The sequence below is a fragment of the Benincasa hispida genome, chromosome 8 (genome assembly GCF_009727055.1).
Source record: "Benincasa hispida cultivar B227 chromosome 8, ASM972705v1, whole genome shotgun sequence".
Classification (NCBI taxonomy): Eukaryota; Viridiplantae; Streptophyta; class Magnoliopsida; order Cucurbitales; family Cucurbitaceae; genus Benincasa; species Benincasa hispida.
In genome coordinates, this window is record NC_052356.1 from 55,929,501 (window position 1) to 55,953,511 (window position 24,011).

At 38.4% G+C, this 24,011-nt stretch overlaps 1 protein-coding gene across 1 annotated transcript in view; it reads left to right on the plus strand.

Moving 5' to 3' along the window:
- The window catches only part of LOC120082833 (chaperone protein DnaJ), an 84,342-nt gene that overhangs the window by 16,206 nt on the left and 44,125 nt on the right, over positions 1 to 24,011 (plus strand). Inside the window, exons 3-5 of the mRNA XM_039038165.1 lie at positions 1,623 to 1,718; positions 2,295 to 2,419; positions 9,920 to 10,115. Of these exons, the coding sequence (XP_038894093.1) occupies positions 1,623 to 1,718; positions 2,295 to 2,419; positions 9,920 to 10,115 (417 nt within the window). The remainder of the gene's footprint in view (positions 1 to 1,622; positions 1,719 to 2,294; positions 2,420 to 9,919; positions 10,116 to 24,011) is intronic.

Sequence of the window (24,011 nt, forward strand, 5' to 3'; positions counted from 1 at the left end):
GGGGCTCTCTCTCTGAGTTTTTTGTGCGTTGAAGGTTTTCTTTGTTTTGGCCAGTGTTCTTCATTGGTTGTGTTTGTCTCTAATTTATCTTCTATTTGAAAATTAGTCTCTTTTAATTATATCTTTAGGATTGATATGGCGACAGGGTGAATTGCAAAAAATTACCAAGTATGCAATCTACTCATGACAAGAGATTGGCTTGGTTTGAAATCATTGCTAGTTGACATTTGGTTTGGAAGAAATCAACGAGTCTTCCATGACAAGAGATTGGCTTGGTTTGAGCGGTTTGAGACAGCCCAGCTGAATGCAACTTCCTGGTGCTCACGCTCTAAGCATTTTGCAGAATATTCAATTCAAGAATTGAGCATAAACTGGCGGGCATTCATCTTTCCAGCTCCTTAAAGTCCTCTTCCATGTCCTTGTCTTCTTTTTGGTTGCACGGTGTTGTGTGCATTTCAGATAGAATAGATTTTATTTATGTTTTGTAGTATCTTATGCTCGGGTTGTATTCTTGATATTTGGATTCTTGTTTGGTATCATTGTTCATGATTGTTCTTTTGTTTATTTTGGATATGATGAGGGTGCTATGGGGGTATTAACCTAGTTGAGATGCCCGGGTGCACTTTTTGATCCTTGAGTTAGGCTGATTGTTCATTCCTCTTATAATTTGAGCTTTGTCTCATTTCATTATCTTAATGAAGAGATTGTTTTTTTTTTTTTTTTTTTTGTAAAGTATGCAATCTACTCAAAAAAAAAAAAAAAGTTACGGAGATTAAAAAAATAGAGAGAGAGAGAAGTCATGGGTTTTATTTGGTTGTCTTCGCTTCATTTTACTTATTATGTCTCACTGTACTTTGAGCATTAGTCTCTTTTCATTTATTCGATGAAAAGTTTTGTTTCCTTTTCAAAAGAAAGAGAAGACACTGATAATTTTATAGTGGTTCGGAATCCCTACTGCTCCACAAGACTTTTCTTTGAGGATTTTTACTGCAACTGTTCTCTTAAGGGTGATAATCAAACCAAGATCACTTCTTTTATAGGTTCAAGAGTCAACTTCGATCCTTTTGCAGGTTTAGGATCCAACCTATATCAATCCTTTTAACGGGATCAGGATCAAACCACTATATATTCAATCATTTTTCATTAAACCGTTACAATGACATCTTTTCGGGATCAAGAGCAATCCTTACAAATAATTTGGAGATGAAGAACAAGATGGAAAATACTCTCTTCAAGAGTGGATACACAAATCGAATCTCACAAACTTTATAAGAACAATTCTTACAAGTAAAAGCCTTCTAATGGGTATGAAAAGTACAAAATGGAAGCAAAAAATTGCTAATAAAATTGGAACAAGCTCTCGAGAGATTGTTGGATTTGTATGATTTTTTCAAGAATATTTAAAATTTTTTTGGCTGTTAGATAGGACTTGTAATTGTTAGTTTTGTTGTCCTTTGGTTTTCTTTCACTCCTCTATGAAGTTTGAATCGTTTGAGCAGTAACCTCTTTTCATTTATTAAATGAGAAGTTTCGTTTCTTGTTTAAAAAGAAAAAAAAAAGAAAAAGAAAAATGATGATCCCGTATTTCTTTGCATTCATGTGATAATGGAGTAGTTGTGTAGGTTTTATCAGATGATGAAAAAAGATCTTTATATGATCAATTCGGGGAGGCAGCTTTGCAGGGAGACTATGGTGTAATGAGCCGTGGTTCAAGAGGGGTAAGATTATTGCTAGCACTTTGCTGACAAGCATATGCATCATTGCTGAAATTATATATACACACATACATATATATATACATATATATATATATATATATCCAGCATATCATAAGATTTCCTTTCTGGAAACTCTGCACTTTCCAAAAACAGAAAAAGAAGGGGAAGGAGAATAGTCATAGATATTTGATTTTTTTCCTAATCTTCTTAGCAAAAGAAGACTAAGTTATTTTGGTAAATACATCCAACCAACTCCAATCCTTGATTCCTCTTTGGATAATAGGTATTGTAAATGGTATTCCTGTCCAATTCAATAAAATTATGTTTCGTAATTTCACTATCCTATGACTAGGAATGCTTTTATTCATATTATTTATAATTGATTCTTTACTTTCAATAGGACCATATATATATATATATATATATATATATATTATGTATGTATGTATATGTATATATATTTTGGGGCAGGGGGAGATTGAAATATATTTGAAAATTCTCTTTTCAATTTGCTTCAATTAATTTTCCTGACAATCAAATGATTCTTAAGCATTTTGTTTATTAAATACTTTTTAGGTCAATCCTTTTGAAATTTTTGATGCATTCTTCGGAGGATCTGATGGACTTTTTGGAGAAAGAGATGGAATTGGAGGCATCAATTTAAATCAGAGGAGTGGAAATATTCAAAATCTTGATATTTAGTATGAGATTGCTCTTTTTTTTTAATTATTTTTTTTTAGATCACTACTAGAATAATTTAATTGTATATTTAATCATTTATTCATACGCTTAAACTCAACCTCCAAATTTGCAAAAGGCCCAACATGTGACTAACAATATTACTTGGAGAAAAAATGACATTTCCAAATTTGCATACAGTACCTCCCCTGATATTATGTCAAATCCCATATAAATACAATTGATAATACACCCATATAAATACAAGAAAGAAAGTCTCACGAAAGGAAAAGCATAATCTAGCCTAACCACATCCTCTAGACTTTATGTCTAAAGTATTATAAAAATAGAAAAGAATAATTTCTTAATTTGTTATTTACAACAATGCTTTAACTTTAACATTAATTTGCATCAGTCCCTACTTGGTCCAAAAGCTAACTGATAGTTTATGATATATTTATTCTTTAACACCTTCATTGTTAGTTAGCATGAGATTATAAGGTGTCTCTCTTACAATTTGTATTCAATAATCAACAAAAGCAACCCAGGGAAATTACTCAAGCTCCCAGCCAGCTTGAAAGGGCTGGAGTTTCCCTACATTGATTTTCCCACGAAAAATGGACATGCATCCATAAGGCCCTGCCCCAACCAAATCACCCTTCCTTGAAATTCTAACTGGTTGGTTGAGTGGGGATTTGCTTCCCTATACTTCCTAACATACGTATTAACAATTGGGGCCCTTGTAGAGACTTTTAACTATCATTCATGACTCTTGAGGCAGAATATGCAATGAAAAAGCTTATGGACAGTTGACTTGGTGTTACTGAAAGGATAAAATGAGAGAAATCTCCCATAAGAAAATCAAAATTTTTATTATGAATCAAAAGTTATTAAGATTGAAAATAGGGTTTTAACCCTAAGGGGCATTTTTGTCTTTTCACTGTACCCCTAGGGTTTCCCTCTTTTCTATTTAAGCATGTAGCCTCTGTCTATCTTGTGTATAAAAAATTATAATAAGAAATTCTATACCGTGGTTTTTTCTTCTTATACTAGGGTTTTCCACGTAGATCTGTATGTGCATCTTTTCACTATTCTCTTTTTTTCATCATGGTATTAGAGCATGAAGACGAAACCTTGACCACCATTGAGGAAAACCCAACAAGAGAATCACAAAGGCCTTTGGTTGATAACAATGGTGTTGATTTAGCCATTATTGTACAAAACGTCATAGAATAGTATTTTCAGACGATTCTCCCACATCACCACAGAACGGATCAGCCGACCGGAGCAAGCAGCATCGACGTGCCCCAGACGGCTGGATTGCAACCGCAACTATCACTGACTGGCGCGATCCAGTGACAGATCGGTGCGATCCAGCGGCAGTCGACAGCGCGATCCAACAGCAGTCGACTTCCAGATCGATGCTATCCCCTCCGTCGATGCCATCCCAATCGATCCTAGTCGTTTCCAGCCAATCGGCACGATGCAGCCAAATCTGCCACAGTTCCAGCCCGAGTCCAGCCGATTCCAGCTGCTTCAAGCCGTGGCTTCCATCATGTTGAAGCTAATCAGAGTTACGACTACACCCATCCAGCGCCGACCAGCAGCAGTCCCATGTTCCAGCCGGATTTGGGTCAACCGTCTCTCATGGATGGAGGGTTTGAGATTGGGGAGTCATCATCTCATTATCCTAGAGGTGGTACAATCCAAGATTAATTTACCCAACTTCAACTCCAAATTAAACAGCAGAACGAATCAGTTCAGCAGCAAATAGCGACTCTAAGAGAAGCTCTCGGAACAACCACAAATATTCAGTCAGATCTTCCTTCAAATCTACCGACACACTTAGGAAATTCAGTAACCTCTTTCCTTGCCTTATCTACAGCTAATTTGTTTTCTGGGGCAATAGGAAATTCTACTAGCTTTATGGTAGGTGAGAAATTAAATGGTCATAATTATTTTTCTTGGTCTCAATCCATTAAAATGGCCCTTGAGGGTCGACATAAATTTGGATATTTGACGGGCGAGACACTTAAACCAAGACCAGGTGACCCTCAAGGACGAATATGGAAGGGAGAAGATTCTTTACTTCAGTCGATTTTAGCAGGAAGTATGGAGCCTCAAATCGGCAAACCCCAATATGCTGCCACTGCACGAGACATTTGGGAGGCTGTCTAGAAGCTTTACTCCAAACGACAAAGTGCATTCTGACTTTATACTTTACGCAAACAAAAGTCCATGGATCATGAGTGCAAGCAGCGGACAATGGACGTGATAGCTTACTTCAACAAGCTGTCTCTTATCTGGCAAGAAATGGACTTTTGTTGTGAGATGATCTGGAATTGTCCGTGTGGGGGAGTCTTACACTACCAATCTGAGGAGACCGACCTAGTTTATGACTTTCTGGCAAGGCTGAATTCGCGAGGCTGAATTCTAAATTTGACGCGGTACAGAGTCGGATACCGGGAACTCATCCGACATCATCCCTGTTGGAAGTTTGCTCTGAAGTTCGCCTTGAGGAAGACAGGTTCAGTGCTATGAATAATACACTGGTTTCACAGACAGACTCTGCTGCATTTATAGCACCGGGTCTTGATAGTGATAAGCAAAACGGTAAGCCAACTCCGGTATGTGAGCACTGTAAAAAACCTTGGCACACTAAAGATCAATGCTAGAAGTTGCATGGCCATCCACCGAATGGTAAACGACGTCAGTCAGGTTCGGGACGAGCTTTGGTAGGTGAATCGGCAACTGGAGGCCCTCAACCTCCGAATCAGGAGGAATCAGAGTAACTCTAGTACGGTGGGTGTAAGTGCAATCGCTTAATCAGATACTTCGCTCCTTTGGTCTTGTTAGTATAACTGGTAGCAAGTCGTGGATTCTAGGTTCAGGGGCTACAAATCACTTGACTGGTTCCTCTGACCAGTTTCTTTCATATCAACCAAGTGTTGGGAATGAGAGGATCAGAATCGCTGATGGGTCCTTTGCCCCTGTAATTGAGAAAGGCCGTTTGTCATCCTTTGAGGGTCTGGTTCTTCAAGATGTGCTGCATGTGCCTAAAATTTCTTATAATCTGTTATTTGTTAGTAAGATTACAAGGGATTTGAGATATTGAGTTACTTTCTCACCCGATGCTGTTGTTTTTTAGAACTTGAACTCGGGGACGACGATTGGCCCTACCCGACATGATGGGGGCTCTATTTCCTCACCGAAGATGCTTCATCTAGGATATGTGATAGGACTAGCTTACTTTCATCCTGTTTTTCTACTTTTGAAACTGATTATATGTTATGGCACTATCGTCTTGGATATCCTAGTTTCCATTATATGAAATATTTGTTTCCTCATTTGTTTCGCAATGTTAATCTTTCTAACTTAAATTGTGATATGTGTGTCCAAGCTAAACAACCTTGTGCCTCATTAAAACTGCAGCTTTATAGGCCTTCCAAACCATTCACCCTCTTCCATAGCATGTTTGGGGTCCGTCATCTGTTACTACCGCCACTGGCAAACAGTGGTTTGTAACCTTCATTGATGACCATACTAGGTTGACTTGGGTTTTTCTTCTTACCGGAAGTCACGTCGGTTTTCAAATAGTTCTATAGAAACCCAATTCAATGCAAAAATTGCTATCCTTAGAAGCGACAATGGTCGGGAGTTTTAAATAATTCCTAGGGAATTCTTCGTCTCTAAAGGAATTGTCCATCAGAGTTCGTGTGCATATACTCCCTACAAAATGGAGTAGCCGAATGAAAAAACCGTCATCTTGTCAAAGTTGCTCGGTCCCTTATGTTGTCTACTTCTCTTCCATCCTATTTATGGGGAGATGCTATTCTGACAACAGCTCATTTGATAAACCGAATGCCTTCCTAGGTCTTAAAATTCCAAACCCCTTTAAATCTCAAAGAGTCCTACCCTGATAACCGACTTTTCCCTGATGTTCCACTTCGGTGTCTGGGTATGTCGTGTTCGTCCATACCCATGGTCCTAATCGAACTAAGTTTACCCCCAGGCTCAGAGATGTGTCTTTGTGGGATACCCCCTTCATCAATGTGGGTATAAATGTTACCATCCTTCTTCCCGAAATATTTTGTCTCAATGGATGTGACATTTTTCGAGGATCAACCCTTCTTTCCCAATAGGTCTTTTTAGGGGGAGAGTACTAGTGAAGAAACTACTTGAGGTCCAAGTCTGTCAGTCTTACCTGAACCTGAACCTATTCCTGACATTAGTATCAATGAACCCATTCTGCCTACCGAACAAATCCCATGGATCACATACTATAGGAGGAATCTTAGAAAGGAAATAGCGCCGCCTGTTACTGCTCCGGCTCTCGTCCATGAGTCAGAATGGGTATCAGTTTCAGGTACTAGTAATCCTATCTCTGAAAATGGTAACATTTATGTTGAAGCTGATGCTTGTGTTGAAAAAGATGTGAGTAAAGACAGAAAAGACAATGACAGTACTAATGACTGTACCGAGAACGATGTGACTAATACAAGTGATGGTAGTTGTGAAAAATTGGTTCCAGTAGGGAGCATTGTTGAAGGTAAGGGAGATACTTCAGAGGATAAGACACATGTGCAAGAGGCTGAGTGCAGTGGAGAGTCAGAGGAGAAGAAGGATCATGATGCCTCTTTTGACCTTCTTATTGCTTTAAGAAAAGGTACGAGGTCGTGTACGAAATATCCACTGCAGAGTTACTTGTCTTACAACAACTTGTCTCCTGTGTTCAAAGCCCTCACTACGAGCCTAGACACAGTTACAATACCAAACAATATACATACAACAATGGAGATTCCCGAATGGAGAGCCGTAGTCATGGAGGAAATGGGGGCACTTGAGAAAAGCAATACTTGGGACCAGGTTACTCTTCCAAAGGGACACAAAGTAGTTGGGTGCAAATGGATGTTCACCGTTAAATATAGGCCTGATGGAACAATTGATAGGTACAAGGCCCAATTAGTTGCCAGAGGTTTCACTCAGACATTCAGAATCGATTACTCCGAGACATTCTCACCTGTAGCAAAGTTGAACACAGTACGTGTTCTTCTCTCAGTGGCGGTCAATAAAGATTGGCCTCTATATCAGTTTGATGTGAAGAATGCTTTTCATAATGGAGAATTAGAAGAAGTGTACATGAGTCCTCCCCTAGGATTCGAGAAACAGTTCAATCATTGAGTATGTAGACTAAGGAAGTCCTTGTATGGGTTGAAACAGTCTCCGAGAGCATGGTATAGCAGATTCACTACCTTTGTGAAATCACAAGGGTACAGTTAGGGACACTCAGATCACACCCTCTTTACAAAGAAATCGGTATCCGAGAAAATTGCAGTGTTGATTGTGTATGTAGATGATATTGTCATTTTAGGTGATTATGCTTCAGAAATTGACAGATTGAGGAGGAAAATGGCTGAGGAATTTGAAATCAAAGACCTTGGAAAATTGAGGTACTTTCTGGGAATGGAAGTGGCTTGATCGAAAGAAGGGATTTCGGTTTCTCAATGAAAATATACTTTGGATTTGCTTAAGGAGACAGGTATGACAGGCTGTAAACCAGTGGACACTCCTGTGGAAGTTAATGCTAAACTCAATAACTTGAGTAACAGTGCTCCGGTTAATAAGGAAAGATATCAGCGGCTTGTTGGGAAGCTAATCTATCTTTCCCATACTAGACCAGATATTGCGTATGCGGACAGTGTAGTTAGTCAGTTCATGCAGTCTCGTTACGAAGAACATATGAGAGCAGTGGAGCGCATCCTGAGGTATTTAAAGTCATCTCTGGGAAGAGGATTGATGTTCAGGAAGTTCGACAAATGGTGCATCGAGGCATACACGGATGCAGATTGGGTAGGTTCTGTGGTAGACAGAAAGTCAACATCAGGATACTGTACCTTCGTATGGGGTAACCTTGTTACATGAAGGTGTAAGAAACAAGGAGTTGTTGCTAGAAGTAGTGCCGAAGCTGAATACAGGGCCATGAGTCTGGGATATGTGAGGAAATTTGGCTGGAAAAGGTCCTGAGTGATCTCGATCAAGGACATGACGGTCCAATGAAACTCTATTGTGATAACAAAGCCGCAATAAGTATCGCAAACAACCCAGTACAACATGACAGAACGAAGCATGTGGAGATTGATAGGCATTTCATCAATGAGAGACTTGATAGTGGCAACATTTGTATTCCCTATATTCCTTCCAGTCAACAGATTGCAGATGTTCTGACGATAGGGTTTCCCAGACAGTTATTTGACTCTTGTATTAGCAAGTTGGGCTTCATTAATATCTACGCCCCAACTTGAGGGGGAGTGTTGAAAATAGGGTTTTAACCCTAAGGGGCATTTTTGTCTTTTCACTGTACCCCTAGGGTTTCCCTCTTTTCTATTTAAGCATGTAGCCTCTGTGTATCCCGATTATAATAAGAAAATTCTATACCGTGGTTTTTTCTCCTGCGGCCTGGCTACGTCATCCTCACGTCATCCTCACTTTCCTTGAATGCTTTTTAGAAGTGAAAATTGTCCTCACAAACCAACACTGGTCCTTTCAGAGGTCACCCAACATATGATTGTTTCAAGCTAACCACGCTTAACTTTGGAGTTCTTATGATTGAGCCACCGAAAAGGAAGGTGCACCTTGTTGGTATAGGTAGTAATTTTTAATTTTTTTAAGCCTTCTTAACTATACTTTCATGTCCTTAGGATTCCTCTCATTCGGATGTGATATCGATTCAATCATGTACCCCTCCTGAACTCAGGTCATTACGCTACCCTTCATTTGGTTTATGCCATGTGGGATACTATGATTAAAAAGGTGAAGACTACAATATATAGGCATGAAGAAAAACGTGGAGATGAAGAATCTTCCTTTTATGAGGTTGTCCATAATATTCTGATTGATCATTGGAACAAGAATTAAGACTCCACTCCATTGTTTAGACCATTCTTTGAACCCAAGTTACTTTAGAATAATTACATCTTTCTATTCTAATCTTAGTTTGTTTGTATTATAATTCTTAAAAGTTCAACATTTTTTACATTGTATTTAGGTACTATAGTGAGCAATAGCTTACGCAAGATCCTAATCGAGTACCTCCACATAGAGTAAAAGGACACTAATCCTAATAAACTAAGGAAACTAATCTCTCGTTTTTTTTTTTGGGAAAGGAAACAAAACTTTTCATTAATCATAAAGAGTCTAATGCTCAAAGTACATAAATCTCGAAGGAGGATAAGAAAAATAACACCAAGAGAATACTGATAGAGGAAATAAAGCAATTATTTCTAATCCTAACCCTAATCAATCAAGGAAACTAATTATATTCTTAATAAATTAAGGATTTGACCAAGATACCCAAATTTACTCTAATCCTGCTACATTATGACCATTCGTCTAAGCTTGCTCTTATCATGGTTTAGCTTGAACTGATCTTGTGTATTCTTTCATATTTGTATTTGTAAAGTAGATGATATGTGCTTATAAATAGTCTGAGTCGTACATTCTTTTTCCTTCTCTTAACCTTACAGTTATGACTTGCACTTAAGCTTTGAAGAATCAGTGTTTGGAGGAGAGCAGGCAATTCAATTTTCTTGTTTTGAGACATGTGAAATTTGTGATGGAACGGGTGCTAAATCAAATAATTGCATGAAATTGTGTGCCGACTGTCATGGAAGAGGAGGAGTGGTCAAAACTCAGAGAACACCATTTGGAATGATGTCTCAGGTAGGTAATCATCTATGCTGTAAAAAATTGATGTTTTATTTATTAATTTTTTTCTAGAAAAGGATACAGAACTTTTCTTTAAAATAATGAAAAAAAACTAATGATCAAAATACAAAGAAATGAAAACAATGAGTACAAATACATAGAGCAAAAAGACTATGTTGTAAAGGCAAAGGCAGTCAATCCAAATTAAGCATACATCTTGGATGGAAAAGTCATCAAAGAACCTATAGAGAAAACGCCAAGTGGAGACAGTCCTGGCAACTTTGAAGCGAACAACCCAATCAATTACTTTTTTTGAAAAATTCTCTGGTTTCTCTTGAACCAAATTTCTTCCACAACCTGGATTTTAGATTCATACCACAAAATTAGCATACCACCAGATCTACCCCACGCTTCCACTTGTACCCAATTAATTTATTTAGAGTTCCAAATAGACTAATATCAAAATCAGCCATTCTAGTCTCTTGCAATAAAACCACGTCACGACATTGCTTCTGAAAAAACTTTCTCAAAGCCACTTGTTTTGAAGCATTTCCTAAACCTTCCTAGAAATAATCTTCATTGACGTCCACAAATAGCTGAAAATCAGACTTGATTAATGACAAAGGGAACAATTTCCTTCATTGAAATCCGCAAACTTCAATCAAAGAAGAAAACTTCTGTGGGATATCTTCAACTTGAGACACTTACTGAAGAGAGTTTTCTTTGACCACTGGAGTATAAGAAGGATCTTCCGAAAACCAAAAATTGAAAGCCTTGGACAAATCTTCTTTCTCAACATAATTTAAATTAATAAAGTCGTCTTCACTTCTTTTGGATCAACACTGCTCACACTTTTATCATAGAAATGCCTTGTAAAAAATTGATGTTTTTCATTGAAAAAGAATGCGACTCAATATTTTTTCCCTAAGACCCAAGTTGAAGTATTTGGAATTGAAGCTCTCTACTTTTAAGTTAAAACATTCTTTGTTGTACACAATCGTGGATGTAATAATAGAGAAAAATATATTTAAATGAAATAATATTAAGTGGCAGAATCCTATGCCAAGTGATTTTTTTTTTTTTTTTAAATATTTTTGAATGAAAGTTTTGTTTAAAAAAATTAGCCGATGACAGACAAGTTAGGGTAAGTATGTCCTCTCCTCTCTCCTCTCCCTTCTCTTCCCGTCCTTTGATCAGTAGTGCTGGTCAGCATCCTCTCTTCCGTTAGTCTTTCTTGCCAAACATTCTACCGTGAAGTATGGAGGTGAAATGTTGTAACGCGAATGGGTTCTATTTTTGTATTTGGCACAATTCTGGCACATTTTTCGTGGAAGACTTGGAAGTCAACAAGCTCCTTCTCCTATTAAAGTCTTAGCTCAATTGGTTTCTTGAAAATTTTAGACTTGATTAAGTGTTCTGCTTCATGCTTCTTTGTGAGGAACGGTCGTCATGGATCAAGTGCCATAAAATTGTCAAGGTTCTGCTGCTCCTTAAGATGAATTATGAGATGTGTTGTTTAGCCTTCTTTAGGGGGAAGATATTTTATTCATATTCCTTTCAGAGATTTGAAGCAAGGTTGGTATTCTTTTGCGATAATGCTCCAAGATTTTCTGAAAATTTTCGAAGCTTCTACTAAGTCATTAAATCCAAGAAGGGAGCCAGTAGATCTTGTTTTGCCAAAACCAGGGAGAGAAACACATGGATATTGTGAAGGCAAATATTCAATTAAGCTTTATTTTCCCGTCAAAGAAACAAAGTATGGATTTCGAAGCTTTTCCACGTCTGAAGCAAGGCTCTATTTTAGTGCCCGATAAACATAGTAAGATCCATTATTGGGTGCTTAAGAACATTGACATTTTTCAAGAAGATTTTAGCAACTTATGGATAGTTTCCAAATTGTTCGAGTTCAACGATTGGTTGGAAACAACTAAAACGTTAAAAGATTACTTTCATTTTGATGTCATTGTCCATCCTTTGTTTGCAGAAAATGCCTTACTAAAATTGGACCAAGGAACTCTAGAGGATTTAGGGATCGAGCAAATGGCAGATTTGTGGTTCGTTTCATCTGAAGTTTGAAAGTGGAACAAGTTTGTGCATAGCCGGCTGTTGTATTCGAAGGGATATGGAGGATGGATTTCAATCAAGAATCTCGCGTTTGATTATTGGCGTAGGTAAACTTTTGAAACTATGAGAGCTTATTTTGGAGGCTTGGAAGATATTGCTTTGGAAACATTGAACCTTCTCAACGTTTCTGAAGCTAAAACTCAAGTTAAGAAAAGTTTATGTGGATTCATGCTGTGAACCATAGAAATTGTTGATGAGGTGGATCTATTTTTCTGAATTTTGGAGATATTGAATTAATTGACCCTCCATCAAGATTGAAAGGTGATTTATTTGTTAAAGATTTTACTAACCCAATTGATTTAGTCCATTTGAATCAAGTTTTACAGGATGAAGGAAGAGGGTTTGAATCTTTAGAACCTGATTTGGATTTTCTTCTACCATCTTGGTTATTAAATTATTCAAGAAATCCATTAGCTTCCAATATAAAGGTGGGAAGTTCACGATGCAGAAGCCAACGGAAGTTGGTCACTTGGCTTCACTTGATTAAGATTCCATTCCAATGCCGTTGGAAAAGACAATCCATAATTCTTCTAGTTCTGATGTGAACATGGAGCATACCCGAAAAAGTTATCTTTTTGGCAACCAGTTTTGGACAACTTTCAAGCTAAATTGGACAAATGGAAGCGTTTAACATTTCTAGAGTTGGTAGAGTCACATTATGTAAGTCAGTTTTATCTAACCTCCCAACGCACTTTATGTCCATATTCATATTGCCGGATGGAGTTGCTTCAAAATTGGAGAGAATCACGAGGAGCTTCTTTTGGGAAGGGCACAACGGCAACAAGCTAAATCATTTGGTGAAGTGGGCTTTGGTACAAAAACCTATGACAGATGGAGGCCTCGGCCTTGATGTATTTAAAACTATGAATTTAGCACTACTTGCTAAATGGGGCTGGAGATTTTTCAAAGAGGAAGGCTTATTTTGGGGGCAAGTTATCAGAGGCATTTACGGTACGGATCCTTTTAATTGGCACACGACAGGTAAAGAGGGTAGAAGCTTGAGAAGCCCATGGATCAGTATTTCTAAGTCTTGGCTAAAAGTTGAGTCGTTGGCCACTTTCAAACTTGGAAATGGCAGCAGAATTGCATTTTGGTTGGACCCTTGGGTGGGAGTGACCCCTTTCAGTTCTTTATTTCCAAATCTCTTCCGAATCACCTTGTTTCCAAATGGCTCGGTTGCTGACCATTGGGACAATAGTTTAGCTACTTGGTCAATCACCTTTCGTTGATTGCTTAAAGAAGAGGAGATCATCTCTTTTCAAGATTTGCTAGGGGTCATTGCAACGAGGAAAATTTCAGAAGTTGTTGATAGCAAGGTATGGTCTATCTCAGCCTCGGGACTCTTTACGGTCAATTCACTTAGAATACACCTTTCCCACTCCTCCCCAATGGATAAAACTCTCTACTCGGCCCTGTGGAAGACTTGCAGCCCGAGAAGAATTAACATTCTAGTCTGGATAATGCTTTGTGGTCAATTGAATTAGCCTCGGTGTTGCAAAGCAAGCTGGCAGCCAGCTATATCTCTCCTTCAATATGCCCTTTGTGCCTAAATTGGTCAGAAGACTCCCTCCACCTTTTCTTTGTTTATGCCCATTCAGCTTGGTGTTGGAATAAGTTGCTGTCCTTCAACATTTCATGGGTTATGAGTAATGACTTTAAGGGCAACTTGCTGCAGCTTTTAGTTGGCATAAATCTACACAAATCCAGCAGTTTGTTGTGGTTGAATGCAGTCAAGGCTCTGTTGGCTGATCTTTGGTTTGAAAAAAATCAAAGGGTGTTCCATGGTAAGGCTCTTGGTTGTCAAGATCGATTCGAATCAGCCCGTCGGCTAGCTTCTTCTTGGTGTATCCTATCCAAGCACTTTAATGCCTACAGCTTATTAGAATTCAATCTCAATTGGAGGGTGTTTGCCTCCCTCCCAAGTGATGGGTTTTAATCTCTTCAGCATCCAGCGGTTTTCTTAGATTTTCATTGATTTTTCAGTCTGTTTATTTAAGTTTTAGCCCCGGTGTTTGTTCCTTTTGGGGAGTGTAATGCTTTCTGCTTTTCTTTTAAGCTAGTTTTAGTTTATCTTTGGATATGATGAGGGTGCTAAGGGGGTGTCAACCTAGTTGAGATGCTCGGGTGCGCTAGCTGATCCGTTTGGTATTCGGTTGTTATTTAGCTCATTGTATAATCCTCTTGTACTATGGGCTTTTGCTCGATATTCTCTTATATCAATGAATTGTTTCCTTTTCAAAAAAAAAAAAAAAACATGGAGCAACTTTTATTGAAGCGTGAGAAAGCCATTCAAGATACAACTGTTGGCCAAAAAAAGGACCTTGATATCCCTTCGAAAGATATTTTATTCCATTCACTAAAGCAATATATACATACAAGTGTACAAGAGTGACCAAAGAAGAAAAGCGTAGAAAAGGCCATAAAAGGAAAATATAACAAAGATATTTACAATAATAAAATATCCCTAATATTAAAACTGTAACACTCCCCTTCAAGTTGGAGCATATATGTTAATCATGCCCAACTTTTTTTGAAAAGGAAACAACCTTTATTATTCATTAAAAGAGAGTACAGGAGATGTGTACTTGAATTATAAAGGCAAAATAACTAAGAACTACGAATTAAGGATCAGGAGGTGCACCCGGGCATCTCAACTAGGTTGACACCCTTTTAGTGCCCTCATCATTTCTGAACCAACAAAACCAAGATCTAAGATAAAGGAAGCCTTACAAAGCAACCAAATAGAGACTATGAACAAACAAACAAAAACTTCTTAAACAGTAGCTGAATACATAGGAAATCAAAAACAAAAACAAAAAACCCCAATAGCACGACCACAATAGGCTGAAAAGCAGTCCAATATCTTCTGAAACTAGCTGTCCAATTGAATGAATGCCTGCCAATTTAGACTTATATCTTGTAAGGAGTAGGCTTCAAATGTTTTAGAGAGGGAGCATCAAAGAGAAGCATTAAGCCTTGCAGCCTCAAACCGAGCAAACCAAGGGGTTTCCTTATCTTGGAAAACTCTTTGGTTTCTTTCAAATCAAATATCAGCAAGCAATGCTTTTGTTGCATTAGTCCACAGTAAATTTGAATTTTTCTTGAGGAATGGCCTAGTAAGTATCTGCTGAATGTTGTTTTTGAAGGTGTTGCCAAAGACCCAACAAGTGGTGAAGCATTTGAAAAGTGCTCTCCAACAATAAGTGGCATAATTACATTGAAAGAAAAGGTGTTGGAGGTCTTCCCCGTTTGATTTGTAAAGAGGACACCAATTGGGAGAAAGAGAATGAGAAGGCAGTTTCTGTTGTAACACTGAGGAGCAATTGAGGGCTCAAAGAAACATTATCCACACTGTTATATTAACTTTCCGAGGACTGTTGGACTTCCAAAGAGCTTTTTGAAGGCAAGGTGTGAGTGGTGAAGCCAAGGAAAGGTGGTTGACCAGTGATTTTACTGAGAAGGAACCATTAGCTTCTAGGGACCATATGCAAGTATCTTGGCAGTTTTTAACTTCTTTCTTGAACACTAGGAGTAACAAATTTTGGAACTCTTAAGATATCTTCTTCCTTTTTACCTTCTGAAGTTGATGGACCATGAAGAAGTTTGAAAATCCCAATGGTTTGAGACTGAACCATTTGGGTTGATGGTTATACCAAACAAGGATGGGAAGCTATCTTTAAGAGGAATATAATCCAGCCATGGGTCTTGCCAAAACAAAATTTTGTTGCCATTTCCTAACTTAAAGGCTGCCAATACTTCCACTTTCATCCACGATCTTGAAATATTGATCCAAGGGTTGCGAAGGCTACATTTTACCTTTCTTGAAGTGTGCCATCCAAAAAGCTGTTGCCATGAATACTCTTGACAACTTGTCTCCACTAGGAAGTGTGTTCGTGCATAGAATGCCAGCCCCACTTGGCTAAAAGGGCCAAGTTTCTAACCTTCAAACCTCCTAACCCAAGTCCACCATCTTCTTGTTTCCTAGAGACAAGCTCCCATTTCATCAAGTGATTTATCTTACCACCTTTGTGACCTTCCCAAAAGAAGTTTCTTATGATTCTAAGGCTGAAACCACCTTTTCAGGCATCAGAAAGGTCATGTAGTAAATTGGTAAATTAGAAAGGACTGTTTTGCCAAGAGTAGATCTTCCTCCCCTTGATAAATTATATCTTCTCCACTTATCTAATTTATTCTGTAATTTGTCAATTACCGGCTGCCAAAACTCCACTTTTTTTGGGTATCCTCCTAAGGGGAGGCCCAAATATAAGAAAGTGTAAAACTCTTAGGTTTGAGAAAGAATCGGTATGCTCTATTCATTCACCAAAGATATGAATATATACAAGTGTACAAAGCATAGAAAAGGAAAATATCACAAAATATTTACAAGAAAGGAAAATCCTAACTATAGAATTATAACACTCCCCCTCAAGTTGGAGCATATATGTTAATCATGCCCAACTTGTTACATAGATAATCTATACGTCTTCCTTCCAATGCTTTCGTGAAGATATCTCCTAATTGTTCTCCCGTCTTCACATATCTTGTAGATACCAACCCTTGTTGAATTTTCTCACGTACAAAATGGCAATCAACTTCAATATGTTTAGTCCTTTCATAAAATACTGGATTAGATGCAATATGAAGTGCTGCTTGATTATCACACCACAACTTTGTCGGTGTAGTGATTTCAAATCCCAACTCAACAAGAAGTTCATATATCCAAGTCAATTCACACACAGATTGTGCCATTGCACTATATTCTGATTCTGCACTTGAACGTGACACCACATTTTGCTTCTTACTCTTCCAAGAAATCAAATTACCACCAACAAAAAACACAATACCCTGAGGTTGATCTTCTGTCTTCTTTAGATCCTGCCTAATCGGCGTCAGAGAAACATTCAATATTTCTATGGCCATAATCCTTATATAACAAACCATGCCCGGGAGCAGCCTTCAAATAACAAAGAATCTGTTCCAATGCAGCCCAATGATCAACTGTAGGGCATGACATGTACTGACTCACAATACTTACTGAATAGGCTATGTCGGATCGAGTCACTGTAAGGTAATTAAGTTTTCCCACTAACCTCCTATATCTTTCAGGATCTTTTAGCAATTCTTCTTTTGTGAGCTGTAAGTTGGGCATCATTGGGGTACTACATGGCTTAGCCCCTAGCTTTCCTATTTCAGTCAACAAGTCATGTACATATTTTCTCTGTGATAATAGAATTCCTTTCTTGCTTCTTATTACCTCAATTCCTAAGAAGTATTTCAACATGCCCAAATCTTTTGTATGGAATTGACTATGAAGAAAGGTTTTTAGAGACTGGATCCCTAAAACATCATCACCAGTAATCACAATATCATCCAAATATACGACTAACAAGATGACACCATCCTCAGATCTTTTAAAAAAGACTGAATGATCTGACCTGCTCTTCCGCATTCCAAAGCTTTCAATCACTTGACTAAATTTACCAAACCAAGCTCGTGGGCTCTACTTTAATCCATACAAGGATTTATGAAGGTGACACACCGTTCCATTCTCTCCCCTTGAGCAACAAACCCTGGTGGTTGCTCCATATACACCTCTTCGTGAAGATCACCATGAAGAAATGCATTTTTAATATCATGTTGATGTAAAGGCCAATGATTGATTGAAGCTAATGAAATAAACAACCTCGCAGATGCCATTTTTGCTACAGGAGAAAAAGTATCAACATAGTCAATGCCATAAGTTTGTGCGTAGCCTTTCGCTACGAGGCACGCTTTTAACTGAACAACAGAACCGTCAGGATTGACTTTAACTGCAAACACCCATTTGCAACCGATAGTGTTCTTTCCTGCAGGGAGAGAAACTAACTGTGTAGACAAGGAAATCATCCTCTAATTCTTTATGCTCCCCCTGACTCTTATTCGAAGAGAAAGACAGTGATGAAAAAAATGGGGTATGTTCAAAAAACGTGACATCAGGAGAGACTAAATATTTATTTAGACTAGGACAATAACACCGATACCCCTTTTGGACATGGGAATAACCAAGGAAAATACATTTTAAGGACTTTGGATCCAGCTTGGTATGTTGAGGCCGAACATCCCGAACAAAGCAGGTACAACCAAATATTTTGGGTGGAATGGAAAACAAATGTTGCTTGGGGCATAAAGTACGAAAAGGTATTTCACCCTTAAGAATGGAAGAGGGCATGCGATTTATTAGGAAACAAGCTGTGGAAACAGCATCAACCCAAAAGGATTTTGAACATGCATCTGAAACATCAAAGCTCTGGCTATCTCAAGAGATGACGATTCTTTCGTTCTGCAACCCCATTTTGAGATGGAGTATCAACATAAGAAGATTGATGAAGAATGCCATGGGTCATCTAAATAAGACTTGAGTGTATGAGAGAAATATTCCTCAGCATTATCACTCCGTAGAATTTTAAGAGTACCACTAAACTGAGTTAGATTTCAGCATGGAAGTTACGAAAATGAGAAAGTAACTCAGAACGACTTTTCATTAAATATAACCACGTAACACGAGAATAGTCATCGGCAAAATACCTAACCCTCCTTTGGACTCAACAGGACATAGACCCCAAAATCAGAATGGACTAATTCAAAAGGAGCACTAGCTCGTTTATTGACTCGAGGATACAAACTCAAAACGATGAAATTTAGCAAACTGACATGACTACAATTTTCTAAAGAAGACAAATGTTGAAGTTGTGGATGAAGACTCTTCAACACAGAGATAGACGGATGACCCAAACGACAATGCTCTTCAAAGGGAGACGACACGCTAGAGCATGTGATGACCGTAGGTGTTTGTGGTTCAAAGATGTAAAGGCCTCCAAATTCCCGCCCTTTACCAATAGTCTGTTTCGTCGTAAGATCCTGAAATAAGCAATAACCAGAAAAAAAGAAGACACAACAATGAAGATCACGAGTGAGTTTACTGACCGAAATCAAATTAAACGAGAAATTTGGTAAATTTAAAACTGATGACAAAAAAATTGATTCAGTGAGATGGACGGTTCCTGATCCTAAAACAGGAATGGAGGTTCCATTAGCTATAATGACATTAGGTGAAGAGGTAGATGTACAAAGGTCAGAGAATAAACTGGGGTTACCTGTCATATGGTCTGTAGCGCCAGAGTCAATGACCCATTTTGACGTGGAGGAAAGAAGGCAGTTAGAACTGTTACCTGTCTCTACGATGGTCGTAATGGGAGTAGAAGATGATGCCCTCAATGACTCTTGATACTGCTGAAATTTAGCAAACTCCTCTGCAGAAATTGTAATTGACTTGTCAAGATTATCAGGAGTAGAGGCGACATGTGCAGAGGATGATGACATCCTCTGACCCTTATTTAGCAGTCTTCTGCATTTATGTTTCGTATGGCCATGTTTATGATAATAATAGCAAACAACACCTCTTGGATTTGATCTCCATGAATAGTAGTTGGATCCATTCAACTTGTGTTCAGTTACTTTTGACACCATAGGAACAATCTCAGACATTACTGGTTTCTTATTAGCCATTACCTCAAAAAATAAACACCGGACAGCAAAGAATCAAAACCCTAAATTACTGAAGAGATGTCATTACAAGTAGTGAGTATATCTATATATCCCAAACAAACACAATCGAGAAGAGCCAACAACACTGAGGAAACCCACAGAAGATGGACAAAAAACGACGGCGCATGCACCTACACGCGTCGGCACGTGGACGAACAGCAGGCTGGAACAAGTAGCGTGTGAGCCTCACACGCTGGTCAGATGGCAACCATACTTCTGGGGGTTTTGTAGATCGATGGCTGGGCTCCTCGTTGGACTGGGCGGTGTCGAAAAAAACAGCTTTTTTTTTTCCTGACAGCAGCGGCGGCTAACGACGACGAACGAACCGAAGACGGCAACTATGAGCAAAAGTGTAAACTCACCACTCCACAAAATCCTAAACATATCACAAATGGGTTCTAAATTCTCAAACCTAAGGTTTAGAAAACCCTAAGTTTGTTTAGAGGGCTCTGATACCAGGTAAAACTCTTAGGTTTGAGAAAGAATTAGTATGCTCTATTCATTCACCAAAGATATGAATATATACAAGTGTACAAAGTATAGAAAAGGAAAATATCACAAAATATTTACAAGAAAGGAAAACCCTAACTATAGAATTATAACAAAAGGTGTAGTAATTGGCAATTCAGCCTGGATGCTACTGCCCTCAACTTGTTTTCTTCTATATTGATCCCACACAGGGCGGATTTTTCCCAATTAACCTTCTGTCCGAAACACCACTCAAAAAGTGCAAGGGTTTTTTTGAAGATTATCTAGCATGTCATCATCATATTTGCAAAATAGCAAAGTATCATATACAAATTGGAGAATGGAGATCTGAACTTTGTCTTTTCCAACCACGAAGCCTTCATACAAACCTTTTTCATGGATTCTATCAACCAACACACTTAAGACATCACTTACCAAAAGGAATAGGAAAGGAGAGAGGGGGTCCCCTTGTCTAATCCCCCTTGTGGCCTTTATTCTACCTCTTGGTCTTCCATTTATGAAAATGGAGGACTTTGGATTAGAAATACAACCCATAATTCAAGAAATTCATTTGGGGTGGAAGTTTCTTCCATGAAAGACTTTTTCAAGAAATTCCCAATCTACTCTATCAAAGGCTTTTTCTAAATCGAGTTTTAGAATCCAACCTTTTTTTCCTTGGCTCTGTAGTCTTCCACGGGCTCATTGGCTATTAGGATCGGGTCAAGAATTTGTCTACCTTCAATAAATGCACTTTGTGTTGGGCCTATTAAGCTAGGCATGATTTTTTTAAGCCTTTCCTCAAGGAGTTTGGCCCTTATCTTATAGACAAGGGTGGATAAGCTGATGGGTCTGAAGTCTTTCACTGAGACTGCCTCTTCCTTCTTTTGGATTAGGCAAATAAAGTTTTCTTTAACACATGCATTGAGCTTCCCATTGTGATAAAACTCCTCAAAAATATCCTTAAAGACCGTCTTTTAGTAAATTCCAGAATTTAAAGTTGAATTCTATGGTAAAGCCATCTGGTCCTGGTGCTTTGTTTCTTCCCAAAGCCTTGATTGCATTTTTAGTTTCTGCAAGGTTAAATCTGGTTACCAACTATCCATTTTGCTCAGTAGAAACCTTGGCCATTCTAGGTTCAGAGGGATTGATCGAGAGCCCAAGCATTTTGAGTAAAGATTGGTATAAAACCTCAATATTATTGCTTCTATTTCTCTGAAGGACTTTGTTGGAACTCCTTGTTCATTGAGCAGTTCAGCAATTAAGCTTTTTCATTTTTTGGCTGCAAGGAATCGATGGAAGAAGGCTGTATTCTCACCTCCCAATTGTAGCCACTTCAACTTGCTTTTTTGCATGAGATCTCTTTCCCCTGTTTGATAAAGTGATATCAAGTCAGCCTTTAAAGGGATTCTTATTTCTTCTTCTAGTGAGAAATCTTCATAGTTTTCCTCATTCATATCTCTTCTTTTTATTTCTTCCAGCAGTGAATCTTCTTTAGCTTTCTGACTTTTCTCATGATCTGCTAACCACCTTTTTAGGGACTGCTTCAAACTCCTTAGTCTGGCTGAGAATATAAATCCTGCCTACCCTTGCTGATCCACTACATTCAGAGATCTTTCAGTCACTCTACGACAATCCTTGTTAAATAACCAGCTATTACAGAATCTAAATGGAGAAGGTCCCCATTCGAACACTCCAGCTTCAAACAAGAGGGGAAAGTGATCTGAAATGGGTCGAACTTGTCTTGATACTCTGGAATCTTCAAAGAATTCATCCCATTTATTTGAAATAAAGAATTTGTCTATGAGAGATCTTGATACTACTTCACCTTCTCTTGACCATGTGTATCTTCCATTTGACATTGGAATTTAAAGTAGACTTGAATCCCTAATGAATTTGTTAAAATGTCTGATTTCTCTTGTTGCTCTCCCCAATGGAATCTTTCTTGTCTTCGTCGAATGTAGTTAAAATCCCCACCGAGACACCATGGGTCTTCACAACGTTCAACTAAAGAGGATAGTTCAGACCAAAATCTTTCACTTTCTCTGTAATTATTTGGACCATAAACATTTGTTACCCAACACACTTTCTTGCAAATAGATTGGCATTTTATTGTTAAAGAAAATTCTGCCTTAACAATCTCGGAGATTGGTAATTTGCTTTCATCCCACAATGACAGGATGCCTCCTGACTTACCCAGCGATTCCACAAAAGCCCATCCCACATCCTTTGAGCTCCATATACTTTTTATGAAGGGAAGGTCAAAACTTTCCCTTTTCGTTTCTTTAAGTAACACAAGATTTGGATTTATTTTTTTCAGGAATCTTTTTATAACCAATCTTTTAGTTTTATCGCCAAGGTCCCTAATATTCCACGAGATGATCTTCATATGAGCCTCTTGTATCAAATGTTTTTGCAAGAGCGAGAAGCTTCAAACCCTGATTAACCCAGGGAAATATCACAATTTTCCAAGAAGGAGTTGAGTTCTTGAGGGATGTCAGAAAGAATTGGGGGGCTGGATTAGGAACTTCTATTGCCTCTGCCTCATGATCTTCACCATTGTGAAATAGGAGATCCAAAGCCAAGTCAGCTCCAATTATTTCTTCAGCAACCTTGTGGTTGAATTCATGGTCCTCTTTGTCAAATGCTTCGTTGCTGACACTAGAAACTGACGCTTCATCAAATCCTGGTGAGAGTCTTCTTGGACTGTAAGACTCAATGAAAGAGGAACCTTGCACGAACGAAAAAGTTGGGTCTGAATCTTTGAAAATTGGAGGATTAGTAGAAGTTTGTTTGGAAGTAAGCTTTACTAACCTTTCAGTCTTGACAAATGGAAGTTGAAGCCTAACACAACAGTCCTCGAGTAGATCCGAGTTTGCAATTAGGGACCATGATTTAATGAAGGATCTTCGTCTTCATGCAAAGTGTTTGGGGAAAGGTTTGAAGAGGTGCGTACACCTCTTAGAGATCGAGGTAGAATCGTCTTCAATACCTTTCAAAGGCTTTTGTGCTGTCGGGGAGGTAGATTGGCTTGCAGGGTAATGCTGAGAGCTTAAAGGCTGAATGGCTATTGCCTCCGTAATATTAATTGTGACATTTTTTGTCTTGAGGTGATTGGGAATTCCAATCGGATTGTGCTGAAGTAGTATCAATTGTGACATTTTTGTCTTTGGAAGACGATTCGTCTGCTTTTTCCTCTCTCCTTAATACAGAAATCTCTTCGGCTTTCTTTGAGAAGATCTCGCCTACCACTTGAGAGTGCTGCTTCATTTTCTGTAACCCTTTTAAAGGGGTTCAAATGCCATTGGGGATTTCGTGCCAATCAATAGTGGCTGCTTCGTCCTCTGCAGCCTCTGTAGGGAAGACTCTTCCTTAGAGGAGTGTGCGCCATCTTTTGAAGAAAAATTCTTCATCTTCCTTTGTGACTATTGGGGAGCCTTTTTCAGAAACACAGGGATTTCTTGAGAACTTCGGTTTGGACTGGATGGATTCAAGAAAGGACCATTCAGCTTTCAAATCTTCGACTGCAATTCCTTCATTCTTTACTTGATTTAACCGGACTAAATCTATTGGATTGGAAAAATTGTAAACAAGAGAATCTACACACTCTATATCCCCAAAATTCAAATAAATATTGCCTCGAGTTTCATCTTTTATTTCTAAGGTTGCTGGCATGAAACCACACAGGTTCTTTGTAACTTGAATTCTTGCCTTAGCACAATTAGTAAGATTACGAGT